The sequence below is a fragment of the Sapajus apella genome, unplaced genomic scaffold (genome assembly GCF_009761245.1).
Source record: "Sapajus apella isolate SASKATOON/1434 unplaced genomic scaffold, GSC_monkey_1.0 scaffold5, whole genome shotgun sequence".
NCBI classification, from domain to species: Eukaryota; Metazoa; Chordata; class Mammalia; order Primates; family Cebidae; genus Sapajus; species Sapajus apella.
In genome coordinates this window covers 37,764,118-37,790,471 of record NW_022436945.1, presented here as the reverse complement: position 1 = coordinate 37,790,471, position 26,354 = coordinate 37,764,118, and the positions used below count along the sequence as shown (strand labels likewise).

General features: G+C 34.8%; 1 protein-coding gene across 14 annotated transcripts in view; it reads left to right on the top strand.

The window, feature by feature from the left end:
• The window catches only part of FRYL (FRY like transcription coactivator), a 272,517-nt gene that overhangs the window by 128,189 nt on the left and 117,974 nt on the right, over positions 1–26,354 (top strand). For all 14 annotated transcript variants that reach the window (XM_032274136.1, XM_032274133.1, XM_032274135.1 and 11 more), the window contains 4 exons: positions 5,926–6,125; positions 18,061–18,114; positions 20,548–20,687; positions 21,962–22,058. In XM_032274136.1, coding sequence (XP_032130027.1) covers positions 6,006–6,125; positions 18,061–18,114; positions 20,548–20,687; positions 21,962–22,058 — 411 coding nt within the window. In that variant the 5' untranslated portion in view covers positions 5,926–6,005. The remainder of the gene's footprint in view (positions 1–5,925; positions 6,126–18,060; positions 18,115–20,547; positions 20,688–21,961; positions 22,059–26,354) is intronic.

The window sequence follows — 26,354 nt, the reverse complement described above, 5'->3', positions numbered from 1 at the left end:
TTTCCTTTTTTTCTCTTCACATCAGTTGCTTTCAAATGTACAGTTTTCCTCTGGATAGGTAGTTGAAAGGTCTGGTATTGACACCAATTCAACCGGCCTCACCAGAAGCTGAAGTTTGCTATTATTCCCTGAAACTGATTTTGCTTTTTTTGCTTACTACTTTTAGTCTGCCTACCATATAAGCCGATTAGTGTTTTTGACATTTTCATTTTAATTGACTTATAAACTGTTTCCTGTCTTTGAGCAGGATCCAAGTATGTTATTGTTTTAAGCTCCAGCTTGAGCTATTGTTTATTTTGACTCTTCCCAGGCACTTTGGTTCTGGCTGACAGGGATAGGATAGGCTTGTTATTCTTTTATTTAGCTTTTCTTTTGTAAATTTAGGCTTAATTTTTTTTAGCATAATTTCAGGTTTATGGAAAACTTGAGTAGAAATTAGAGTTCCCTCATAACCTCCCTCCATTCCGTTTCTGCCTTTTAGTGTGGTATGTTTGTTACCATTGATGAAACAATATTGAAACATTACTATCATAAAGTTTACATTCCAGTTAACTCTTTGTATTGCACATTCTGTAGGTTTTGACAGATGTATAATGATACATATCCACCATATACTCCCCTACAGAGGAGTTTCACTGCCCTAAAAATCCTGTGTTCCACCTATTCATTCCTCCCTTCTGCCAAGTGCTGGTAATCACTGACCTTTTATTGACTCTATAGTTTTGTCTTTTCCAGAATGCCGTATAGTTACAATTATACAGTATGTAGCCTTTCCAGATTGGTTTCTTTCACTTAGAAATACACACTTAAGGTTCTTTCATATCTTTTCATAGCTTGTTAGCTCTGAAATTTCTTTTTAGCACTGAATAACATTTTATTGTCTGAATGTATTACAGTTTATTTATCCATTAACCTACTGAATGACATTTTGGTTGCTTCCAAGTTTTAACAATTATGAATGAAGCTGCTATAAGCATCCATGTGCAGGTTTTTTGTGTGGACATAGGTCAACTTCTATGGGTAAATACCAGGGAGCACATTTCTTGGATTCTATGGTAAGAATAGGTTTACTTTAAAAAAAAAAAAAAATGACCAAACTGTCTTTTAAATTGTCTGTACTGTTTTGCATTCCCATCAGTAATGAATGACAGCCCTTGTTGCTCCACATCCTCACCAGCATTTGGTTTTGTCAGTTTTGGACATTAGTCATTCTAATCGATACGTGGTAGCATATCGTTGTTTTAATTTGCAATTCCCTGAAGACATATGAGGTTGCACATCTTTTCATATGCTTATTTGCCATCTGTATGTCTTATTTTGGTAAGGTGTGTTAGATCTGGTGCCCATTTTTTAGTTGTATTGTTTGTTTTCTGGTGGTTGAGTTTTAAGAGCTTTTTATGTATTTTGTATACCAGTCTTTTAGTCTTTTATCAACTGTGTGTTTTGCAGTTTTTTTCTCTTAATCTGTGTCTTGTCTTTTCATGCTCTTAACATTGTCTTGCAGAGCTCAAGGTTTCATTTTGAGTAATTTTTTTTCTTTCTTGGATCATGGTTTTGATGTTTATCTAAAATGTCACCCACCAAACCCAAGATCACTTAGATTTTATCCTATCTTCTAGGGGTTTAATAGTTTTGCATTTCACATCTAGATCTATGACCCATTTTCAGTTAACTTTTGTGGAAGGTATAAGTTCTGTATCTAGATTCTTTTTTTAATGTGTGGGTGTCTAGTTGTGCCAGCACTGTTTGTTGCAAAGACTCCTTTCTTCATTGAATTGCCTTTGCTCCCTTGTCAAAGATCAGTTGATAGTATTTATGTGGGTCCATTTCTGGGCTCTCTATTCGTACCATTGATCGGTTAGTCTGTTCTTTAACCGGTACCAAACTGTGTTGATTACTTTCTTGAAGTCACATCATGTCAGTCCTCTGACCTTTTTTTTCTCCTTCAATATTGTTCTGGCCGTTCTGGGTTATTTGCCTTTCCATATAAACTTCAGAGTGAGTTTGTTGATATACACAAAATAACAAACTTTTTTATTATTGGGGGGTAGGCTTGCTTTCTAAACTAAAAATTTTGTGTTTGCTTTTTAAAATCACCAATATTTTTTACTTTTGTTCTTGTTCCAAAGCCGTTTACCCTCTACTTTTTCTTTTGTAGGTAGTCTTCAAAATTTTTACTGTTAGCCAATATGGTGTATAAATAATAATTATTGTAATAGTAAGCAATTATACATTATGTAAAAATTTCTGTTATATAAATCTATATATAAATGTCTACATATAATATGTGTGTATCTATGTAAGTTTGTGGCTATGAAGAAGTAGCCCAGAGGTTTTTTTTTAAATCCCTGCAGACCTCTTCTTGGGTGTGAGGTAGCTAGAGGCAGCTTCCACAGACTTCATCGTGGTTATTTTAGACCACAGCTACCTGTAAGGAATGAAATACCCCAATTGTTGAGAACCAGTGTGTATTTTGAGGGCCTTTATATTCAGAATGTGGTGTGTAAAAACATAATGGAGTCAGAAAGAAGCTGAGAACTCCTGCTGTAATGAACCCAAACACACCTAATTGTAACAGTTATACATTATGTCTCTTCTCACTGTCTCTTCTTTTTGATTGAATTTAAATTTATTTTGTAATGGTTTAGGAGTCCCATCAGCATGAAAAAGACAATTGTTTTACTAAATACAGTGCTATGGAGAAAGTTAGCCATCCAAAAATACTGATATTTAGTTTTTATTTGAGCTTTAAGAGACAGAGTAGGAATGCTAGCTTTTAGATTCCCAAATTATAATTATTTAGGTCTTGCTTTATTCTTATTATTAGCAGTTAGAGATTAGTAGATTTATATTCCAAGCATATTTAATACAACATTGGGCTTCTCCAGTTTGTAATTCAATGCTTGAATTGCAGTCTTAAGAATTCTATTAACAATTATGTTTTTGTTCTCTCATAGGCTTACATAAATCTTTCAAAATTTTGGAATAGCATGTAGAGAAATATTACAACTTAGCATTATAAGATAGTTAATACAAGCAGTCAGATAACATCAAGTTAATCTAGTTATATGGAAGCTAGCCTTTCTTGTCCTGCTTAGAGTGATCATCCCTATTTCTCTCCTATTAGCAGAAAATGAAAAGAATTCACATATCTTTACCAAGACTGAACATTATGATGAAATATAAAGTTGAGGGGGACAACTTTGATGAATGAAAAATGTTACTTGATTTTTATTTGTTTTTAGAATATTAACGAGATTAAATATTATTGGTCTCTTCCATTTTATCATTTATAACTTGTTTGTTCATTCATGTCCTTGTCTTGTTTTCAGTTTGGGGATGTGGGTCTTTTTCTAGTCGATTTCATCACAGCTTTGTATGTAGAGGTAAAAGTGATTACCTCTGTGTTTATTATATACCACACATATTTTTTCCTGTCGTCTAATTTTGCTTTGGTTTTATATACACATTCTTACGATCTTTATGCAGTTAATACTATATTTTGAACACTTTCCTGTGACATTTGGTGTTTTTTGATAATGTAATTTCAAATGTCTATTTAGCATTCTGCTTATTAAATTATAACAATAATTATTTTGAATGAAATACAATTTGAAATTTATTTTGAAATTTCAATCAGTATATCCGTTCATTGTTACTTTTTTATATTAATAAATCCAATAACCATTTATTAAACACCTACTAAAAAATACAATTTAAATAAATTATTTAATCAGAAACATTTGTGTTTTTCATAAAATTTTTAATTCTCAAATGAAATATTTTTATCTTGACAGAGAACTTAGAAGTAAATGTTTGCCTAAAATTCCTGGCTTTACTGGCAAATTTTTAATGTATGCAATTATGATACCTGGGAATATTTGGTTATGCTTTATTAAGAAAAATATTTAAAGGATAGAATGTCATTTTAAAAGTTTTTACTTCATTAAAATTTAGAATTGAAGTACCTAGGTCAGTTTTAAGGATCTTGTTTAGTTACATTTGCTATAAAGTTAAAGCAAGAGAAACTTTGTAACTGTTATGACCTTATGAATCTTAACTAAAGGAAAAGATATAGTTTGTATCCACTACCCTAAGTTAAATTATAGTACTTTTAATGATCCAAAATAATTTTTTTTTAAATTTGAGAGCTCTTCTTTTTTCCACAATGACACTTGTTAACAGATTCCCTCTTTGATAATACACAACGTTGGATCATGAAACAGAGTAAACAAACAGGTCATTGTTTAAAATAACATTCACTATGTTGAAAGGACTGTTGAGTTTTTGTTTTGAGTTGTTTTATTATATAATTTTAGTTCTCGAATACAGTGCATAATGTACTTTAACTTGATATGATACAAAGATATTTATTTTAGATATAATATTAGCAGTTTGTGATATTCTTTAGATTACTTTTACAGACTTGTATATTTTGACCTATGCGTGGTAGAGTGTTTTTTAATTTGACAAAACAATTTTTATAAGCTTTGAATTTATGTATTTAGAACAAATTTATTATCCTGTAGTTATATACACATAGATACAAACACAGGAAATCAGTGTTTAAGTAATTGTGTTCTGCTTCCTCTTTCAAGGAGGGGGTTCAAGGGCAGTCCCTGGAGTTCAGGTTGAGGTAGAGAAGCACAAACTTACAGATTCTCCATGAATATTCTAAGCTAAAAAGGGCAACATAAGCTGAAGTTAGAGGATATGGGATCGACATAATGCATCTGACTGGAAGATGGATGTGACTGGAAAACTGTAGAAAGCCAGTTAGGCTGCCCGGGCAGTTAAGAAAACAGAGCAGGTCAAGCTGCACAGCATGCAATGGTGTGTCTTCTTTTGGGGCCAAGCCTGGTGCAGCTTACTATTTGTCAGCACCGTGTCATCTCCATCTGAGTAAATGACACCACTGTCCTTTGAGTGATTCAAGTAAAAATGCTGTGAGTCATTGTTAATTCCTTCTCTCACCTTGCTAATTAATCCACTAATATATGACAAGTCTCAGATGTTTTTCTTTCTTTCCTGTGCCATTGCCATCCTCTTAGCCCAAGCTGCGATCATTTCACCCAGATTTCTGTAATGGCTTTCTTGAGTCTACATTTTCCCTCTTTGAATCCACTCTCCAGAGGTGCCAGAGAAATTTGAATAAAGAGAAAGCCTGATCCTGTCCCTCTCCATATTAATGCTTTCCACCGAATTTTAATTGCATTTAGAATAAAATCTGATTTCCTTACAAAGTCCCTAAAGGTCTTCTGCGACTTGCTCACTGACTAGTGATTCTTATTTTATATCACTTTCCACCTCTGCCTCTTCCCTCGGGCTCCAGCCACACTGGTCTTTCTGTTTTTCGGGGTGCACAGTCAGTCTTGTGTTTTCTGTTCTTGGTGCTTTGTCTTGCTCACTCCTTTTAAAAATAATTTAGGCCTGAGTTTAAACGTAGCTTCTTCAGTGAGGTCTTCACTGAGCATATTTTCCAAAGTAGTGTTGTCTTTCAGTTCCCCAATCCCATTCCTGTTTCATTTATTCACATCTGTTTTATTTCCTTTATTGCATTTGACTATCTGATTAGAATCCATTCATTCATTTAGTAAATACTGTGCACCTAATATATGCTAAGCATTGTTCTAGATACTTGGGATTTACCATGAACAACAACAAAAACCAAAAGAGAATCCCTAGTCTTACAGAATTCACGTTGAGGTAGGATGGAGAGAGAAACAGTACATAGTGTACATGATATGTAATTAAATTGTAAATATGTTAGAATGTGGCAAGTGAAATAGACAAAATGGATTATGGTAAAAGTGATTGGAAGAACTGGATGGGGGCAAGGGCAGGCTACAACTTAAATAGGGTAGTTATGGTAGGCCTCTTGAGTTGATTATTAAAGTAGAGTTCTTTTGTTTCTTTTACTTTCAGCTTCAGCACCAGTCAGCAAAGTGAATAAGTACTGTGCTTCTTCCAACTTTCATTCCACTTGGGGAAAAAATAATATCATCATGTCAAACATTACGATTGACCCAGATGTCAAACCTGGTGAATATGTCATCAAGAGCCTCTTTGCAGAATTTGCTGTTCAAGCTGAAAAGAAAATTGAAGTTGTAATGGCCGAACCCTTGGTGAGTAGAGCTGACTTATAAATCTGAAATATTTTCTTGACTTTTGTATTAACCACTATAATACAGATTTTTCAAAGGAAATAATATACTTGAAAGAAATATTAAGGGCTAGTGGTGATGTAGAAAGCCACACTGACTTTAGAATCTACTTTGATAAGTGACTACAGGTCACAAAAGAACAAAAAGGACCTTCAACAATGGGAATTGTGGAAACAGATGAAACAGAAAATAAAGGAAAATTAGAATATAGTATGCGTTAATACTAAGATCACAGCCAAACTTATAAACAAGAGAACATGTTTTTACATGTATATTGCATGAGACATACTTGGAGAATGTGAGAAGCTCTATTTGATTAGAGCCCACGATGAGGAGGATGGAAGAGATTTGAGTCAGTTTCTGAAATGTTGTAAATGCTTTTGTGATAGATAATACGGTGGTTGAACAACAGAAGGAGAAGACATTGAGAGCAGAGATGCTTTAGCTATTGTACATAGTTTGGGGGTCTTGAATTATGGTATTAAAAGTGGAAATGATTGCAGAAGAAAGTAAGAGAAATAACAGAAGTAAAATCAATAGAATTTGACAAGTAATTAAGGGGCATTTTGAATGAAAGTTAAGGGTTAAAGATGCTCTGGAGTGTTAGTAAAGATAATAATATATTTACTTTGGTAAAGTACACAGGAATATCTTTGGGTAGAAAAGGTAGATAAAATAAGTTTTCATTTGTGTATCTTAAGCTTGAGATAACGGTGATCTCACCATATGGAATTAGTTGCTTGATTGGTAGTTGGAAATTCTTTTTGAGATGTCAAGAGATGGTAACTAGAATTACAGATTTTGGTATCGTCTATATGAGGGTGAAAATTGAAGCCAAAAGAGCAGATGATGATTTCAAGGGAAAGCAAATATAGAATTATTATTGCTAATAATATAGAGCAAGGGAGTACAATGAACATTGAGAAAAGTGGTTACTGGATTTGGAAATGAAGCAGAAATAGAACAGAACAGTTTTACCTTCTTGATGTAACTACAGGAAGTAACACTGACTCTCTGCCACCTTAAAGAGGTGGCAGTTTAGGTTACTCTTTGGGTTGGAAGGAAATGGGTATGTGATGTACTAAGATCACAGTGTAGGTTAGATGTGGGATGATGGTAATGGAGAAGAAGGTGAAGGATGTAACAGCTGAAACTCACTTATTCCTTACACAACTGAATTAGGGGTAGTTATTCACCACCAATTTGAGACTCAGAGGGTTTGCTACTTGTCTCAGGCCCAAAGCTAGTAAGTGGGACACTGAGGAGTTAGGCACAGTAATATATTGGCTTTAGAACCTGTATGCTTACTCAGCCTGTTATAGTTCCTTAGAAGGAAGAGAGAGAGGAAAACAACAGAAGGCAGGAGGAAAGTTGAAGGAAGTATTGTTAATGCTGTTTATTTTCTTAGTGAAGCAGCCTTGAAATTGCTGTGAAGGTGAGTTTCTTTGCAATGATTAAGTAGAGAAAACTACTCAAGGAAAGCATCTATGAAATAATGTGTTCTGGGATCTAATACATAATAATGGCCAAACGTGTATTTCAAAACTGTGCAGATGTTTATATTCAATTTAAATCACCACATGATTGCTTTCCATCTCAAATTATTTTTATGCTAGTGTGTGTGTATATATATATATATATATATATATATATATTTGTGCATATGTAGAGAGACAGCATATAGAGTAATATAAAGTTCTGTTTTAGAAGTAAGGATTACAAAAGCCTGTAGCATGAGTTCATGATTAGAAGATTTGATTATAACTATGCTTCAGCTACAAAATGTTAGTTTTCTTTTTTCAGTGGTCTCTGAATTACATGATAAATTACTACACTAGTCTACTTAAACAGCATACAGTAAGAAAGAGAAAAACTTTTTAAAAAATTTAAGAATTTATTATGGAAAATGTCAAACATATATAAAACTTAAGATTATAGTATAATGAACACATAATGAATACTTAGGACCCATCACCTGGCCACAGCAGTTTTCAAGTCACACAGCACATTTTAAAAAGACTTTATTTTAGAAAATGTTTTATAGTAGTGCTATGTGATACAGTCCTACCAGTTCTCAAATATTATATATTTGAGACTATATATATACACACACACTCTCTCTCTCTCTCTCTCTCTCTCTCTCTCCTTCTCTCTCTCTCTCATTTATTTATTATTTAATTTATTGGAGAGACAGGGTCTTGCTGGGTCACCAGCAAGTTCAGTGGCACAGTCTTGGCTCACTGCAACCATCCCCTCCAGTCTCAGGCAATCCTCCCACCCCAGTCTCCCAAGTAGCTGGGACTACAGGCATGCGCCACCACACCTGGCTAATTTGTGTGTTTTTGTATAGATGAGACCCAAGCTGGTGTCAAACTCCTGGGCTCAAGTGATCCACCTGCCTTGGTCTCCCAAAGTGCTGGGATTACAGACATGAGCCACTGCTTCTGGCCATATTATATATTCTTATTCCAGACTTCCCATATATTCCCTCTAACTTGGGCATCCTCCCCTAAGCTAAATGAATATGTATTTTACTATAATAATTTGTACATAATTCTACATTATGATATACCATGTTATGGTTAATTGCTTACATGTTTATCTTCTCTGATGTGAGTTAACTTGATACCAGGAACCAGGTCTCTCTCATCTCTGTTTCTGCAGTACTGCTTTATGGTGGGTACTTAGTAGAAGGTTTTGGTAAATGTTTGTAGTTGAATGAATGTAGCCTTAAGAAGTATTGCTGTGGTGTGTGCCTTTTGTTCTTCTAATAGAACATGATATCTTCATTCTAGCCAGAGCTTCTGATAATTCTTTCAGAATAGTCTGATGCTGAGTATATTTTATTCATTTATTTAATAGTTAACTTTAGAGACATCTGCTATGTAATCTGAGATTATAAAATTATAATTAATAGTGGTGGGGATTTCATCAGATCATCGATGTTTCTACTCTGCTATCACAAATAGAAGAGGCATCACTGCTTACTCTTCCTGACATACCAGGAAAACCCCCAAATCGCCATCACATTTTACAGATTTTACCCCTTACACGCCTATATACCAAGATAATTTCTTCTTATCTAGAGCAGAATGCCGGCTTTGTTTTTATTTATGTCCAGGTCTGGGTAAATTGGAAATCCATAGCTTCAAGATTGGATAATGAAAATACATTTAATCTAATATTGTCACAACGTTTACAATATAGCTTCAAATTCTTTTATTGGAATTTCATTTATTTTGAAATTTATTCTGTACCCTTTTAGGTAATAAACAACCATCTAAGATGACTCTCTGGGTTCTTGAATGAAAGTCTTGCAGAGTCACTTTAAAGAAAATAGCATCTAGGACTTGTCAGATACAAGGAGGCTGGCCTGGCTCATGGTCAGTCAGATAGTAGGATTCAAAAAAGCACAAATGTGAATGGCTTTTGCTGAAATAATTTAATCTACCACTAAAATGAGAGAATTGACTTTTTCATTCTCATATTAGAAATCGTAATAAAAGAAGATTAAAGAGGCCAAAAGACTCGAAGATTAGCTGAGCTGGATTTTTAGCCACAATTTCATTTTCATTTTAGGAGGAAGATTCAAGAAGGGCAATCAGTGATTGAAATGGCAACTTGCAGGCTATGCAATCCAATACCTTAGGTCCTTTCTTCCTAAAAGGAGATGGATCAATCCTCGGTAATAACCTAGGCATATCCAAGTTTATCTGTTAATCTTTTAGATTGCTGGGGACTAGAAAAGAAGACAGAAAAAAAGCCATTTACCCATCTTTTGCTGATTTAGATCTTATGTTTTGATTTAGGCTCAGCATTTTAAAAACTCTAAAATTCCCACTATTTTTTTTTTTTAGAATATAAATATATATGGGTGTGTGTGTGTGTGTGTGTGTGTGTGTGTATTTTAAAGGTTTTCTTCTCCCTGTATGGTCAGTTTCTTCCAAACTGCATTTTTCTGCTGGTTTTACCTTCTTCTCATATGTTTATGTTAACTTGCTATATTTTAAGAATGAAATACAGTTGATTGGAAGTCCAGTGTACACAGAAGAGACCTTTTGACTATGATCTTCTGTGTATTACTATGAATGGACCATCAGTGTCGGATCTTTTTTGGGGGGCTTGCCAGAGTCCCCAAAGAGCGTTTCTGCAGTACTCTGGGAGAGTTTAGGCTTTAGCTGCAAGCATTCTGGGGAACGAGAGTCAGAAGATAACTGGGGTTTTTGATATTTGGTGTATATATTCTTGCTTAACCTCCCTGTCTTCAATATGTTACCTCTTTGGATCCCCCAGTCAACATCATTGTATTTTGCCCTTTTCTAAGCAAGGCAATTCCTCTAAAGGTATGGTGAAAGGGAGGGTCTAAATCTTTATTAAACCTTTTAAAACCAATCTTTCAACCAGCCATCTTATTTTTATCCTCACCTTTAGCCATACTTTCAGAGTACCCAAGTTCTCCAATTCCTGAGCCTTGGGGGAAGTTCTAAAGCATCAGTTGGGTTATCTTTCCTTTACTGTCTGTGGGGCAAACTCACTCACCTCCCTCTGGTTGTGCCTCAAGTGTCATCTTCTCTATGATCATGTTATCTGAAATTTCAGTCCCTATTCCAACTTCCTATCCTAATTCTATCTGACATAGTGTACACTTCCTTTGCTCTCTCATTGGACTGTCAGCTCTACAAGGGCATGAGTTGGTTTCCATTTTGTTCATGGCTTTGTCTCCAGAACCTAGAACAGATAAGTGTCTGGCATACTGTGAACCCAGTAAATAATTTGGATGAATGAGTGAATGACTGAATGAATGAACAGACTGCTCACTTTTCTATTTGCATACTTAGGAGTCACCCTTATTTGGTGAGATAGTTATATTCTTCATCTGCTTTTTACCTCCTCTCCTATTGTCTTTGTTCTTTTGGTTTTAGCCCTTATAGAAATTATTTCACTGTTGTGCTCTAGGATAGAAGGTTGGCTATACAGGTGTTCAACCTTCCATCTCTAATTACAAATTGTCATTGTTGTGCTATCAAAATTTTTCCAAAAATTCTCTTGCTTTCTCTGGAAGCTACATATTGCTGTTGGTATTCTACATATGCACTGCATGTAGAACTGAATTATAAAATAAAGGATTGTGAACCTTGAAATCATTAACTCTTTATAGTATTATGAAAATAACACCATAGTACTTTATAAGATTATAACATTTTATTTTATAATTATATAGTATTACTATAATACTTTTATTATTATGAAAGTAATACTGTAAAGGGTAGAAATAGTATTAAAGGTTATATAGTAAAAACGTCTAATCACTGTCAACAGTTTTTAGTCTACCAGTTTTTCATGTCTATTACTTATCCATCTCTGTAGCACCTGCCACCTTTAAAATTTTTTTATTTTTTAAATTTAAAAAATTTAATCTTAAAAATAATTGATGCATAATAATTGTACATCTCATAGGGGTACATAGGGATGTGGTAAAACATATGGTGATTAGACCAGGCTAATTAGCATATCCATCATCTCAAGCGTTTATCATTTTGTTTGTATTGGGACATTCAATATCCTCCTTCTATTATGGCTGTTTGAAACTATATAATGTATTATTGTTACTGTAGTCATCCTGCAGTGGTATAGAACACTAGAATTTATTTCCCACACTCTAGCCATAGTTTCGTATTCTTTTTTCTTTTTTTTTTTTCTTTTTTTTGAGACAGAGTTTCGCTCTTGTTACCCAGGCTGGAGTGCAGTGGCACGATCTCGGTTCACCGCAACCTCCGCCTCCTGGGTTCAAGCAATTCTCCTGCCTCAGCCTCCCGGGTAGCTGGGACTACAGGCGTGTGTCACCATGCCCAGCTAATTTTTGTATTTTTAGTAGAGACGGGGTTTCACCGTGTTGACCAGGATGGTCTCGATTTCTTGACCTCGTGATCCACCCGCCTCGGCCTCCCAAAGTGCTGGGATTATAGGCCTGAGCCACCGCGCCCGGCCTAGTTTTGTATTCTTTAACAAATCTCTCTGTGCCTCTCTTTCCCCTACCCTTCGCAGTCTCTCGTATTCTTCTTTCTGTTTTTTTACTTACATGAAATCACCTTTAAACACACACAAATGAAGGGGATATATGTGTGTGTGTCTGTGTGTGTGTGTGTGTATATATACACACACACATAGAGATATGTACACACACACACACACACACACACACACACACACATATATATAACATTTTTTTATACCCAGATTTTTTTTATTGCATTTTAGGTTTTGGGGTACATGTGAAGAACATGCAAGATCATTGCATAGGTACACACATGGCAGTGTGATTTGCTGCCTTCCTCCCCATCACCTATATCTGGCATTTCTCCCCATGCTATCTCTCCCCAATTCCTCACCCCCCGCTGTCCCTCCCCTATTTCCCCCCAACCCCCATAGACCCCAGTGTGTGATGCTCCCCTCCCTGTGTCCATGTGTTCTCATTGTTCAACACCCACCTATGAGTGAGAACGTGCGGTGTTTGATTGTCTGTTCTTGTGTCAGTTTGCTGAGAATGATGGTTTCCAGGTTCATCCACGTCCCTACAAAGGACACGAACTCACCGCTTTTTATGGCTGCATAGTATTCCATGGTGTATATGTGCCACATTTTTATTTTAACAATCTAAATTGGAGATTATTATATGTCAGCCAATATAAATTAATCTCATTCTAACAGTTGAATGTTATTTTAATGAATGAAAATGCCATATATATATATGCATACATATATGCATATATATATATATTTCTTATGTTTAAACCAGTCTCTGTTGACAGGCAGTTTTGGCCTTACCCTAGTTTGAGGCTGCTTTAAAGAAATACTGCAGTGCATATTGCTGTACATACATTTTTCCTAACATAAATGTTATAAAACAATATAGATTATTTTATTTTTATTTTTTAGTTGTTTGTGATGAGTTACGTAGACAATAAACATTTTTTTTAGTTTCTCTTTTTAAAATACTTATATATTGAGGCCGGATGGCTCATGCCTGAAATCCTAGCACTTTGGGGGGTTGAGGAGGGTGAATCACTTGAGGTCAGAAGTTCGAGACCAGCCTGGCCAACATGGTGAAACCCCATTTCTACTAAAAATAAAAAATTAGCTGGGCATGGTGGTGGACGCCTTTAATCCCAGCTACTGGGGAGGTGAGGCAGAGGAATCACTTGAACCCAGGAGGCGGAGGTTGCAGTGAGCCCAGATCGCACCATTGCATTTCAGTCTGGGTGACAGACAAAATAAAAAAACATATATATTGAAAGACAGTAGATGTATTTGAGTAAGGATTAGGCATCCTCAACTACACTATAATGAACCTAAGAAGTTAATACAAAGTCCTTGATTAGTAATTTATATTTAGTATAGTATATTTTTTCATGTTTTCTGTTTGTTTTTTATTGATGTTAATGTATCCTTTTGCATTCAAAAATTATTTCTGAGTTCTTATTATGAGAAAAACAGCCTCAGGAAAAGCTCTGTGAGGATGTAAAATCTTCAGAAATTTTTCAGGAAGTATGAATTTGTTATGAAACAAATAAATGTTAAATATAAGGCAGCAGTGTAACTGTTTCTCAAAAGTTTATCACTCTCTCTCATTCTCCTTTTTGGCCATAACTGTATTGAATAAACCTGCTACATGAGCAATAAACTACTTGAATCAGCAGTCCTCAACATAGTAAAGGTCTTTAGACTTAATACTTACAGTGAAAAAGGAGGATCAAATAAGTCAAATAAGTTAGGAGGAAACCTCTTACCATATTCCCCACCCCCAATCTTAGATACATAATTTACATTAGGACACTATTCTCCTAACTTTGATTGGGAATGTTTATATTTCAGTGGTAAATACATTTGTGATCTTGTTTTCATGAAGATTAATCATAAATGAGAGAAAAAAATTGGAATTATTGCATAGAAAAGCTTCATAAATATATAGAGATATATTTCTTGTTTATTTCATAGAATGACTTTTTCTGTGATATGTATTTAATATAAATTTCAATTAAAATACATGATATAGACAGTTGAGAAAATAATCCTAAAAACCTCAACAGAAAAACCAAATATCATATATTTATAAACATAATCCCAAACATCTGTTATGAATATATATAGTAAGTTAGATAACCCTATGTAGGGTAGCCAGCAAGGCAAGTAGGCAGAAAGACTGACAAAAGGAATCACACCATAGATGCTATTTTAAGTTAAACTAATTATAATAGTTTGATTAATTTGATTAATTGTGTTACTTTATCACTTAGCCAGTATAATTTGATTAATTATATTGGGTTAATTTTGTTTAAATTAACAGAACAAAAAAATAAAATGAAAACTATTTGTTTTATGTTTCAGATAATGTTTCTGTCACAGAGAGTATAGTTCTTAAGATATCTTTAAACTTAAATATAAATATAAGCATATATACACACACATACACATATACACACACACACATAGACAAATTTATTGACAAGCAGATTTTAAAATGAGGAAATTAAACCACCTCACTTCTCCATACTTCCTGGTTTTTATTGAGATGTATTGTTATTTTAATGTTTTAAAACAGTATTCTGTAACCATAATTTTCGTGACTATACTGTATTCTACAATTAAGTGGATTTGCTGGATACCACCAGGCACTGGAAACTCCACCAGCAACCCTCGAGTTTAAGGATGAGAACAAGTCATCTGTGTTCTTTGTAGAAAACTCAGAAAATGAGAATGAGGCTAATAATGGTATAATGAAAAAATGATTTATAATTGTGCTTTACATATTAATGTATGATATATGTATTCCTAGAGTTTTAAATTAATATATATAAACCACCATATATACATACTATCTTTCCTTTTATCCTATCTGTTATTATCTAATTTAATTCATATATTGAGAACGTTTTACTCGATCTATGAATTTATGTCTACCTGTTACTTAACTGACTACACAATATTCTTATACTGTTGTACCGTGGTATCAACGGGGGATTGTTCCAAGACCTCCCTTGACTACCAAAATTCATGAATGCCCAAGTGCCTTATATAACATGGCATGGCATTTGCATATAACTTATGCACATCCTCCCATATACTTTAAATCATCTCTGGCTTGCTTATAAGATATAATACAATGTAAATGCTATAGAAATAGTTGTTATATATAATATATATTATATATGTTTGGGGAATAATAACACAAGTCTGTACGTGTTCAGTACACATGCAGGTTTATTTCATTGTTTTACTGTTTTTGATCCAAGGTTGGTTGAATCCATGGGTGCATAACTCAAGGAAAGGCCAACTGCATAAGAATGTACTATGACTTACTGACCAAATTTTATTGTTTTACATTGATGTTGCTTCTTATTTTTTCCATTGATAGTGAATGTCCTTCTGTATACCTCTTTGCAAACGTTTATACATTTTTCCCCTAGAGCTTATTTTTTTCTTGGATCAAAGAGGAGATTAAATTAGAAATGATGTTTGTATTGGTCAGGGTTCTCCAGAGAAATGGAACCAATAGATGTGTGTTTGTATGTATGTTGAAAGAGAGACTGATTTATTAGAGATTACAAGGAATTGGCTCCTATGATTTCAGAGGCTCAGAAGGCTCAAAATCGGCAGTCAGCAAGCAGGGGATCCAAGAGACAATGGTGGAGTTCCAGTCCGAATTTGAAGGCTTGAGAACCAGGAGAGCCCATGGTATACTAAAGTTCTAGTCTGAAAGCCAGGGCATTTGAACTCCAAGAAGAAGTGATGTTTCACTTTGAATCTGTAGGCAGAGAAAGACTGATATCCTAGCTCAAGTCAGTCAGGAAGGAGGAGTTCCCTCTTACTCATGGGAAGGTCACCCCTTTTGTTCTATTCAGGCCTTCAGCTGACTGGATGAAACCCACCCACATAGGGAAGGGTGATCTGCTTTGCCTAGTCTCCTATTCACTATCATCCACAGACACTCTCACAGACATATCCAGAATAATGTTTAATCAAATATCTGGGTACCCCATGGCCCAGTCAAGTTGACATGTAAAATTAACATCACAATGTCCAGTGTCCATCTGAACTTATTTGTCCAAGGTTTTCTTTACTCCCATTTTCTCTCAACCCATTGCAAGACAGCACCATAGTCCATTTCTTCAGTCTTCTGTTATCTGCTGGATGGGAGCCCCTTTATATAACAATGGCGATCTTCCTATACTAATATTATACAGTGATCTAGATTGACCCCTTTTTGGACATTTCTTCATGCAAGCAACAGTGAGTACATATGCAGATGAGAGAGGGTAGAGAGACTTTAATATCTGCTATGCCCTATGGACTCAGTAGTTGAAGGATAGAGAGTCTTAGCTTTCCACAGTGAGTTTCATCAAGTCTTCTGTGTTTTGTAGATATTAGTTGCCAATAGTAGGAACTCAGTATTTGTGTGTTCAGTAAAAAAATAAACAGATGGAAAGTTAAAAAAAAGATTCTGGTATGTGATGGAAGAGATTGTTGTGTGCTAAATCAGTAACGTCTCCTGATGTCAGTTAAATTAATAGGAAGCAATCATACTGGAAAGTTATCTCATGAAAGTAGTGTACTGGCAATATACTACTTCTTTTTAATGAAATACTCTTTCTTCTTGGCTTCTGTGATATCAGGCAAGTTCAAGTGGCATGAAAGTTTATACAGTAACAACTTTCCATCCTCAGACCCCAATTTTTATCTCTTTTTCTAACTATCCAATTTCTCTCCCCACTGGTAAACACAGGTTTCTTTTATATATACATAAAAAAATATATATGTTGTATATATTTTATATTACTAGCCAATGTAAGTGAATGTGTGTATAGAGAATATTATACCCAAGAGTATTCCATGTATTCATGGCAGTACATATAGAGTTATGTCATTCTTTTAAGTCTTTATGGTATTCGGTTATATGGATGTATCAAAACATAATATCCTAAATTAGACTTCTAGTTATTTCTAATCTCTTGCTATTCTGAATGAAGCTACGGATATTCCTTTATGAATATCATGTTGCAGATGTGTGACTATATCTGCAAAATAAATACTTATAAGTGGAGTTTTGCTGGGTCAAAGGTCACTTACATTTTAAAATGTTGACAAATATGCTAAATGGTGTTCCAAGGAGGTTGCTACCTGTTTACTTTCTCAGTGGCATTACTTGAGAATCCTCATTACCATATAACCTCACCAATACAGTGTGCTATCAGACTTTGAATTTTGCAAGTCTGATAGATGATGAAAGTATTTCTTTGTTTTTCTTTAACTTGTATTTCTCTTATGAGTGAAGTTAAGTATTGAACAGATATTTAAAAGCTATACGCTTTTAAACAGAACAAGCATATTGTTGATACCAGTATTTGACAACCACCTTGTTTTTTCAGATGAGAAAACCAAAGCATGAAGGCCATAAGGCATCAGCCTATGGTCATTCACTTAGTGGTAGTCAAGCCAGAGGTGACTCCAAGGCCATCTGGCTACTGAGAATCTCTGTACTAGACTGCTTTTCAGTAAACTCGTGAATGAATGAAAGAGAGAACACATGCTGTTGACTTTTGAACTTGATCTAAACAGAACCTGTATTTAAGTTTGTAATTGAAGAACTATTGAACTTGAGCTTGTTTCAAAGAGATCACGGGCACAGCCACTTTCGTTGGTATGGAGAGTATCACAGTGAGAGCCTTGCCTCTGGAGCCACACTTAAATCAGCCCTGTGACCTTGGGCGAGGAGGAGGCTTACCTTAATAACAAGTAAAAACAAAAGCAAACCAAACTCACAAATCTAAACTGTTGGTTATGTAGAAGATTTCTAAAATTTTTATTTGTGCTTTATTTTTATTTTTAATTTTTATTGTAGGAGAAGCTATTGTCCAGATCTCTTCAGAGGGGTGAAGATCTTCAGTTTGACCAGGTATGTCAATTTTGGGAGAATTTTTTTTTCCCACCTGGAAACAGTGTTCATTCTAATAGTCTGGCCCAAATATATCCAATATTGAAGAATTCTTCAATTTTATTTAGTGATGCTATATATCCTTGTATGCTTAATTCATTCTAGATTTGGTAGCTGTTTAGAATGAACTGTGAACTTTATTAGTTTCTCTTCATTTAGCACTTCACAGCTTTTCATTGTTAATCTCTTTAACATTTATGTTAACTTTGTTCATGTTAAAATTTAACATTAACATTGTTAATACCTTTCACATTTTTCGCTTTCAGTTACATCCCTCAGTCTTTCCTTCTGTACCAATTGCCACACTTTTTACATAATGATATTTTACCTTTTAACATTTATGAATTTTTCTGTTGGGGCTCTCAATCTGCATGTAGAACACTGCTTTCTAACAACTCTTGTGCTGATCTTCTAATGTTAATTCTTCCTTTTACTAAGATTAAATGTTGGATCAATTTTGTCATAAGTATTTTAATATATAGTGGTTATTTGAAAAACCAATAACCTACATTAGCTTTCTTTACTATCTAGTATTCCTAGGACACTTTACCCAAAATTATGTATCTCAAAAATAGAGTTTAATGTTCATATTAGGCTAATTGACTAAATAAAGAAGACTGGTTAGAATTACTTGGTGGAGACCTACTAAAATACTATGTTCCTGGATCCCACTCCAGTTCTGCTGAAGCAGAATCACCAAGGGCGGTGCTCTGGCCCTGGTATTTATGACAGTTTCCTACGGGATTCTGACTCATACACTTAGTAAATAGCCACTGGTCTAAGAAGAAACCATAATTAGACCGGTAAGACCTCTGTTACAATGATACTGTAATAAGATCGCCTTATACGGTGCTTTTCAAGTCTCATACCACTACAAAAGTTATTCAGATTATTCACATCTTGAATCCGTGTCACTAATCGGCCCATAATCAGGATTTGAAATCTGATTAAACAACATTTTAAGAAAAATTTCAATTTTAAATGTAAATGATTAATAAACAGTAAATGATCATTCCTCATAGCTTATTTTTTTGGGGGAGGGTGCTGACAGTTAAAAGTTCTGTGTGGCATAAACTGTTTTCTATATATTTACAATAGTTGATGGGTTTTATTATTTCTTCTTTAGATATTACAAGAGATTTCCTTTGAGTGATACTGTTCATTGTTAATAAAATATATCTTTTTGAAGTATGGTTAAATAAATTTAGAATCTTGTTTTTACCTTAGTTTTCTATGTTAGAAACTATTGACCTGTCAAATTATGATAATTTACAATAAAAGGATGATTAAAAAATAGTACAAGTAATGAAAATGAGAACAGCCAACATAAATAAACTGTTTCATTCTTTTCTGGTTTTTTTTGTGGATGAAGTTTTATACAGAATATGAAATAACAGGAAAATTAATTCAATTTCCAGAGGTATCAATTTATCTTCTTCATTAACTAGCTCCTACTCTAGCTATGGAACTAAAAGAGACCTTGAATATCCTGCAACCCATACTTTAAAAAATAAGTTAATAAAGTGAAGCATATTTAATTATATGCTGATTTCAGAATATTAATCTTATGAGAAATGGGTTGAATCACATACAGAAATTCTTATGAAGAGAGAAAATTTTTCTTGGGATCCTCAAGGTGTAGAGTAACCTTAGGGACTGCTGATGGTAGTGTGTCCTGGCAAGTTGGATTCATTCATGAAGTAAAGTTGTGATGTTCACCTAGAATTTGGGTCATTTCAAGGATGCCTCAAATTTGGTAACAGTTGTTCGTCACAATACACTTATCATTATGTTGTCCTTTTATGTATTCTAAGCCTTACACACTTGTTTACACGTTTCTAACATGCTAATTTGCAGATAGCAGAGTAATTATGATTCTCCTCTTTGTCATAGTATAGGAAATTGGAGCTTTTCTCACAGGTCTTATATAATGTAGTCTTTGTTTCTGTCTTTTAATCCATATAGTGGCATCATTTTAAAATCATTTGTTCACAAGAACATGAAGTTGCCAGGGCAGGAAGTAGATATGGTTTCTTCATGTTATTCGTAATGCCTCCCCTAAAGGTATCTGTGTATTTAATCAGGGATGTTACTGATGGGCATGTTTTTACACATGTGAGTGGCATATGGAGGCAGGGAAAAGGTCAAAAGCCATTGAGCTAAACCACCCAAGGAATAAAGGATAAAGTTTAATAGTGGGTAAAACTTTGCCCACTTTATTACTTGGCTAAACCCTTGACTCTTATTTTAATTTTAAAGCACATTTATTGCATTGAGTTACTGTGTTTATTCATTTCAAAATGAAATATAATTTCATTTTGACAGCTAATATAATTAAGAGTGCAGTACATTCAGTGATACACTTTATTTTCTGGTAATATCTTGTGCTTTCAGTTGATAAGCTCTATGAGCTCAGTAGCAGAGCACTGTCTCCCTTCCTTACTTCGCACCTTGTTTGACTGGTACAGACGCCAAAATGGAACGGATGATGAATCTTATGAATATAGGCCTCGATCTAGCACAAAGTCTAAAGGGTAAGTGGTTTATTTTACACTGTTATACCTGGCATCAACACACTTCCAATGAAGGGGTGATACTGTTATCAACTGAAGGTTGTTATTGTTTGATTCGTAAGCAAAATGCATTGATTACTTTTGTTACAAAGATGGTAGTAAGGGGGAAGCATAGTTCATACATAAACTGTAAATCAAGAGAAGGTATCAGTTAAACTAGGTGTAGACCTGCAGTACCCATACCGGCGTACCATGCAAAAATTCGTCATACAAAAACTCACTTAGGAGTGCCATTTAGTAGTTCAGTGAGGATTTTTTAATAGTCGTAAAAGTTAGGAAAATATTCAGAGAAGTTCCTGTTCATATGGTTTATGAAAGGAGGCAATTACTGTGATACAGGAAGACTGCCAAAACCCTGTATTATCATAGTACTATGATACTCTTCTTGGAGCTCAATTCCAAGAACTTCTTTTCTCCTCCTTCGAATTTCCCACAAGGATCGTGTCATGCAAGTAAGAGCCACCTGTGTTCAGGTGATTGTCCATGGTTTAGTGTTGGATTTCAGTAGATGCCACTTGTGATTTTTTTAGCTTAAATTTGTGAGAAAGATACCTTGTACTGTATTTTCCTGTTGAAAAGTTAATACTTTTCTTTCAGTTCTGAACAAAAAAAGTTAGTAATCAAATACGGAGCAATGCTAGGTTTTCTAAATAAAATTTAAAATACTTTTCTTCTTACTAATTCTTTTAGATTAGGTTTAAATGTTAACAGGTATAATAGTGAACTCCGATAGACACCCAATATATAAAAAGGGAAAGAATGTAAGAACATGTTCATACATATGTTGGATTATTAAAAAGCTTGAGGCTGGGCACAGTGACTCATGCCTGAAATCTGCTTTGGGAGGCTCAGGCAGGAGGATCACTTGAGCCCAGGAATTTGAGACTAGTCTGGGCAATGTAGGGAGATCTCATCTCTAGAAAAAATAAACAAAATTAGCCAGGTGTGGTGGTGCTTGCCTGTAGTCCTAGCTACTTCGGAGGCTGAGGTGGGAGGATCACACGAACCCAGGAGATCGAGGCTGTGTGGTGAGCCATGTTTGCAGCATTGCACTTCAGCCTGGGTGACAGAACGAGACCCTGTCTGAAACCAAAAAGACAAAAATAAAAAACAAAAAGCTTCATATTAACAATTGCTGTAGCACATTATACCTAGTAGGAAAATAAGCTACTAACCAATAGATATTTTTAAAGTCATAGTCCTAATGCAGTACTAATTTTGGGTTCTTGTTTCAGGGATGAACAGCAACGTGAAAGAGATTATCTTCTTGAAAGGAGGGACTTAGCAGTAGACTTCATTTTTTGTTTAGTTTTAGTTGAAGTTTTAAAGCAGGTAAGCTCTTTTATTTCTGCAAAGTGTATTCCTTATTCTTTGCTTACTGTGCCTTCGTGTTTCAGTTACTTTATTTAAGATGCTGTGTCTAGAATTTTAGCCCACATAAACTAAATCCCTGTAATTTAATTATATTTCTTTCCGTTACTTGGGGCTTTCCTGCCCTGTACCTATCTTCCCCTCTTGTTTTTACCTTTGTATGCTGTCTAAGATATAAAATCTTGTTAGCAAAATGGAACTGAATGGAAATTGTATTAATATTGGCTTTTAGCTGTAAGTGTAGTTTAGTTTGCCTGCCGTTCAGCTACTTCAGTTCCTTATTCCACTTAATTTCTCCTCTAATCCCTCAAGCCTGCATTCCAACATGTAATAATGGTGCACTTATAGTTGAGGAATGGGGGTGATTTGATAAGGATACTGAATTGTCATGTGCAAATGGTTTTCAGGCAAGTAGAGTACCTCAGATAATAAATTATGAATGTTTATTCATTCAGTGAAGATTAGAATGCCTACTGTGTGCTGGCATTGCTTGCACTGCACTCATGAGCTTACATTTGAATGGGATAGATACACAGTAAAGATATGAATATATAATACAATGTCAGGTATAGTCTTAGTATTTTTACTATTCAAGATCAGTATAAATGTGCTGAATTTGAAAGTTTTTTTTATTTAAAGATCATAGTCTAAGTTATATATCATTCAAGGATGATCCATGTATTTCCAGCCATGAAAGTTGTATCATTTTGAAACAAGTTAGGAAGCCCTCAAGTCAGAATCATATTTTGCTTATGACATGTTTGGACAGGGAGTTTGTTTTCGCTACATAGAACGGAATATGTGACAAACAGCAAATGTAAGATATAAAGGTTAATTGACAGTCTTTTTCTCATAGTATAACAATATTTGAATTATATAATCAGTTATATTTAGCTTTTGTTTTTACAAGGAATATGAAAAGACAGTTATTTGGTACTCTGAAATCTGCAAATAAACATAATTTTAAATATGTAAAATAGACAAATGAGTTAGGTTAAATCACTTTAATTTGTGCATTTCATAAAAATTTTTCGGTAGAGGTGGGAAAGAAATCTCCTCCGGGAGTTGTGCTAACAAGCCAGACTTGACTTCTGTGACCTCTTGGTTCAGCTGAGACGCTAAGATCTTAAGGCAGAAGTATCTAGGGTAGGAAGAGCTAAGGCCTGGAAATGGCCACAGTCCTTCAGTGGACTCTGATGACCGCTCATTGTGATTTATCCCTGGCGTATCTTGTGTGTTAAATGGACGTCATTTAAGTGGATTGGAAACCAGTATTTGTGCTTTTTTGCTTAAAGAGTATAGGATTTCTTCTTCCAGCCAGAGAAATGGCAGACTCCTTGCACTAACATTCAGGAACCCCAGTGACCTGGCCCCATTGTGCTTCCTCTCCATTCATTTCCCATGGCATCCTTTTCTTAGATGTCAGTCTCACTCCTCATCCTAAAGTTGCCCAATCACTGGCTTCAGAACTTCAATTCAAAGGCAACCCTGTGGAGGTGTTTTTCCTGTCTCTTCCCCCTCATCCTCCCTGTCCTTTTCCCCTTCTTGCTACCTTTGTAGTCCTCCTCCTCCTTCTCTTTTAAAATAGTCCAGATAGTTCTTCAGGGAGAAAAAAAAAATCAAGATCTATAAACATAAGAACACTTTTTTTTTTTTTTTTTTGGTAGAGAGACCCCATCTCTAAAAAATATTTAAAAAATAAAAAAAATTAATCTGGGTGTGGTGGTATTCACCTGTTGGCCTAGCTACTCTGGAGGCTGAGGCAGGAAGATCACTGGAGCCCAGGGATTTGAGGTTACAGTGAACTGTGATTGCACCACTGTACTCCAGCCTGGGTGACAGAAAGAGACCCTGTCTCTTTAAAAAAAAAAAAAACAAACAAAAGAATATCTTTCTTTTTTCTTGGGTGAACTCACTGTTCATGTTCACTGCACAAAATCATTTCTGACCCACAGTTCACATGGACTCAAAGTGAAAAAAATATACAGTAGCTCTGATACCAAATCTTTGTCTTTGGTTCTGTCACCATATTATTCCAACCTATAGTACCCTTTCTACTGACTTCTTCACTTCTATTACTATTATCCCCATACCCTAATTTAAAGGCACTCATCAAAAAAAATACATGTGTGTGTGTGTGTGTGTGTGTGTGTAGAGAGAGAGAGAGAGATAAAAATCTCTGTATAGGATTATAGATTAATAGAGTGTAACTGTGTTCTTGGTGAGAAACATATATATATACGTTTAGATATATGTACATAGATACATAGAAACATATATTTCTCACCAAGAACATAGTTACACTCTATTAATCTATAATCCTATATAGAGATTTTCCCCCCAGTAAAAGGCAAGTCTTTGTAGCTTCTCTAATAAAACTAGAGAAAATGGCATAAAAATCAATAGAGCTTTCTGAAACATCACCACTAACTAACCCAATTTTCTTCTGTCAGAATAATGTGAGGTTTAATAGATCCAGAGAGTAATCAATGTAATATATCTACAATTTAATAGGACTTTTCCTTTTGCCCCATATAATAACACCTACATTAAAATGTAATTCAGGTTTATTTTGATGAGGTGCATAGTCTCCAGAGTATTGAAGTGTTGAGACATGGTTGTTTCAGTCTTGAGGAGTAAATATTCTTTATAGGTTAGACCTTGACCTCATGTATTAGAAATTATGTGTTCCTTGAATAATTTGTTTTGTCTCTAATAATCACACGTTTGGAGCTTTTCAAAATGTGTGAAGAACTCTATAGCCTTTGTGCAAACTGATCATTGTAATAAACCTGGGGAGATGGCCATGGCAAGTACTATTAATATCCCAGCTGTCTAGCTTGCCACATAACTTTGGGCAGGTTACTATCCCTGACTCTTCCTTCCTCTATAAAAATGTATAATATCATTTTTGTAGAATCATGAGAATTAAATGCAATAATGCCTGGTGTGTGGAAATTCCTCGATACATATTATCTGTTGTTTTCATTTTACAGATGGGGGAAGAAATGTTCTTAATTGTAGTAATTTGCTAAAGATTATAAAGCTAATTCATTTATACTACTTCAAGTTTTCTCTCTTTAATAATAAAAATAAACTTATTCTCATTGGCAAAATAAGTGATACATTAGGTGAAATGGCCAGTATCTTATAAAATTGAATGGAAGTTTTATTATAACAAGTTAGTCAAAGAGTTAATATAAATATGATGAAATTAAGTAGAGGAATTCACCTTGGGGACACAAGTAATTCCGTATAATAGAGGACTAGTTTTACTTTTATAAAAACGTCAGGACTGGGTGCAGTAGCTCACACCTGTGGTCCCAGCACTTTGGGAGGCTAAGGTGGGTGAATCACGAGGTCAGGAGTTCAAGACCAGCCTGGCCAAAATGATGAAACCCATCTCTACTAAAAATACAAAAATTACTTGGGCATGGTGGCGGGTGCCTGTAATCCCAGCTACACAGAAGGCCGAAGCAGAGAATTGCTTGAACTTTGGTAGGTGGAAGTTGCAGTGAGCCGAGATCACACCACTGCACTCCAGTCTGGGTGACAGAGTGAAACTCCATCTCAAAAAATAAATAAATAAATAAATAAATTTGGGGTAATGGCTAACTAAAATTAGTATGTTAGTACCAAAGGCTTTATATCCATGATAAAAGCATGTTTAAACAGCAATATAACATTTTTAAAGTTTGAAGCAATACTCTTTTAGTATTGAATTTTAGTCATATGTTTATTCTTTAAAACAAACAAGAAGTTGAGAAACCTAGTTTGTGGGCCATTTCAAGCTCTTGGCTTGCTTTTATTCTTACTATTGTGAAGTATCAGAAGATGGCGATATCTTTTATGTCTTCAGAGTAGATTATTTGCATTTTCAGAGTTAATAGCATTTTCGACGTTGATGAGCAGTCCCAAAGGTCCACATGGGAGATGATTTGTCATTCTGCTGATGTGTGATGCTGTTTACATTCCTTGGTGCTGAGAATTGGTCATTTAGCTAATGAATGGGCTAGTCCAACTTCCCACTATCTTAACCTAGTTTTTTGGTCTTTCATAATGTAATAAAAGCATTAAATTTTCAGCAGTGGTGGTGGAAATAGCCTTGGAATAAACTTGAGTATTTGTTATTATAGTTTTTTTTTGTTTTGTTTTGTTTTGTTTTGTTTTGTTTTGAGACAGAGCCTTGCTCTGTCGCCCAGGCTGGAATGCGGTGGTGCAATCTTAGCTCATTGCAATCTCCGCCTCCCTGATTCA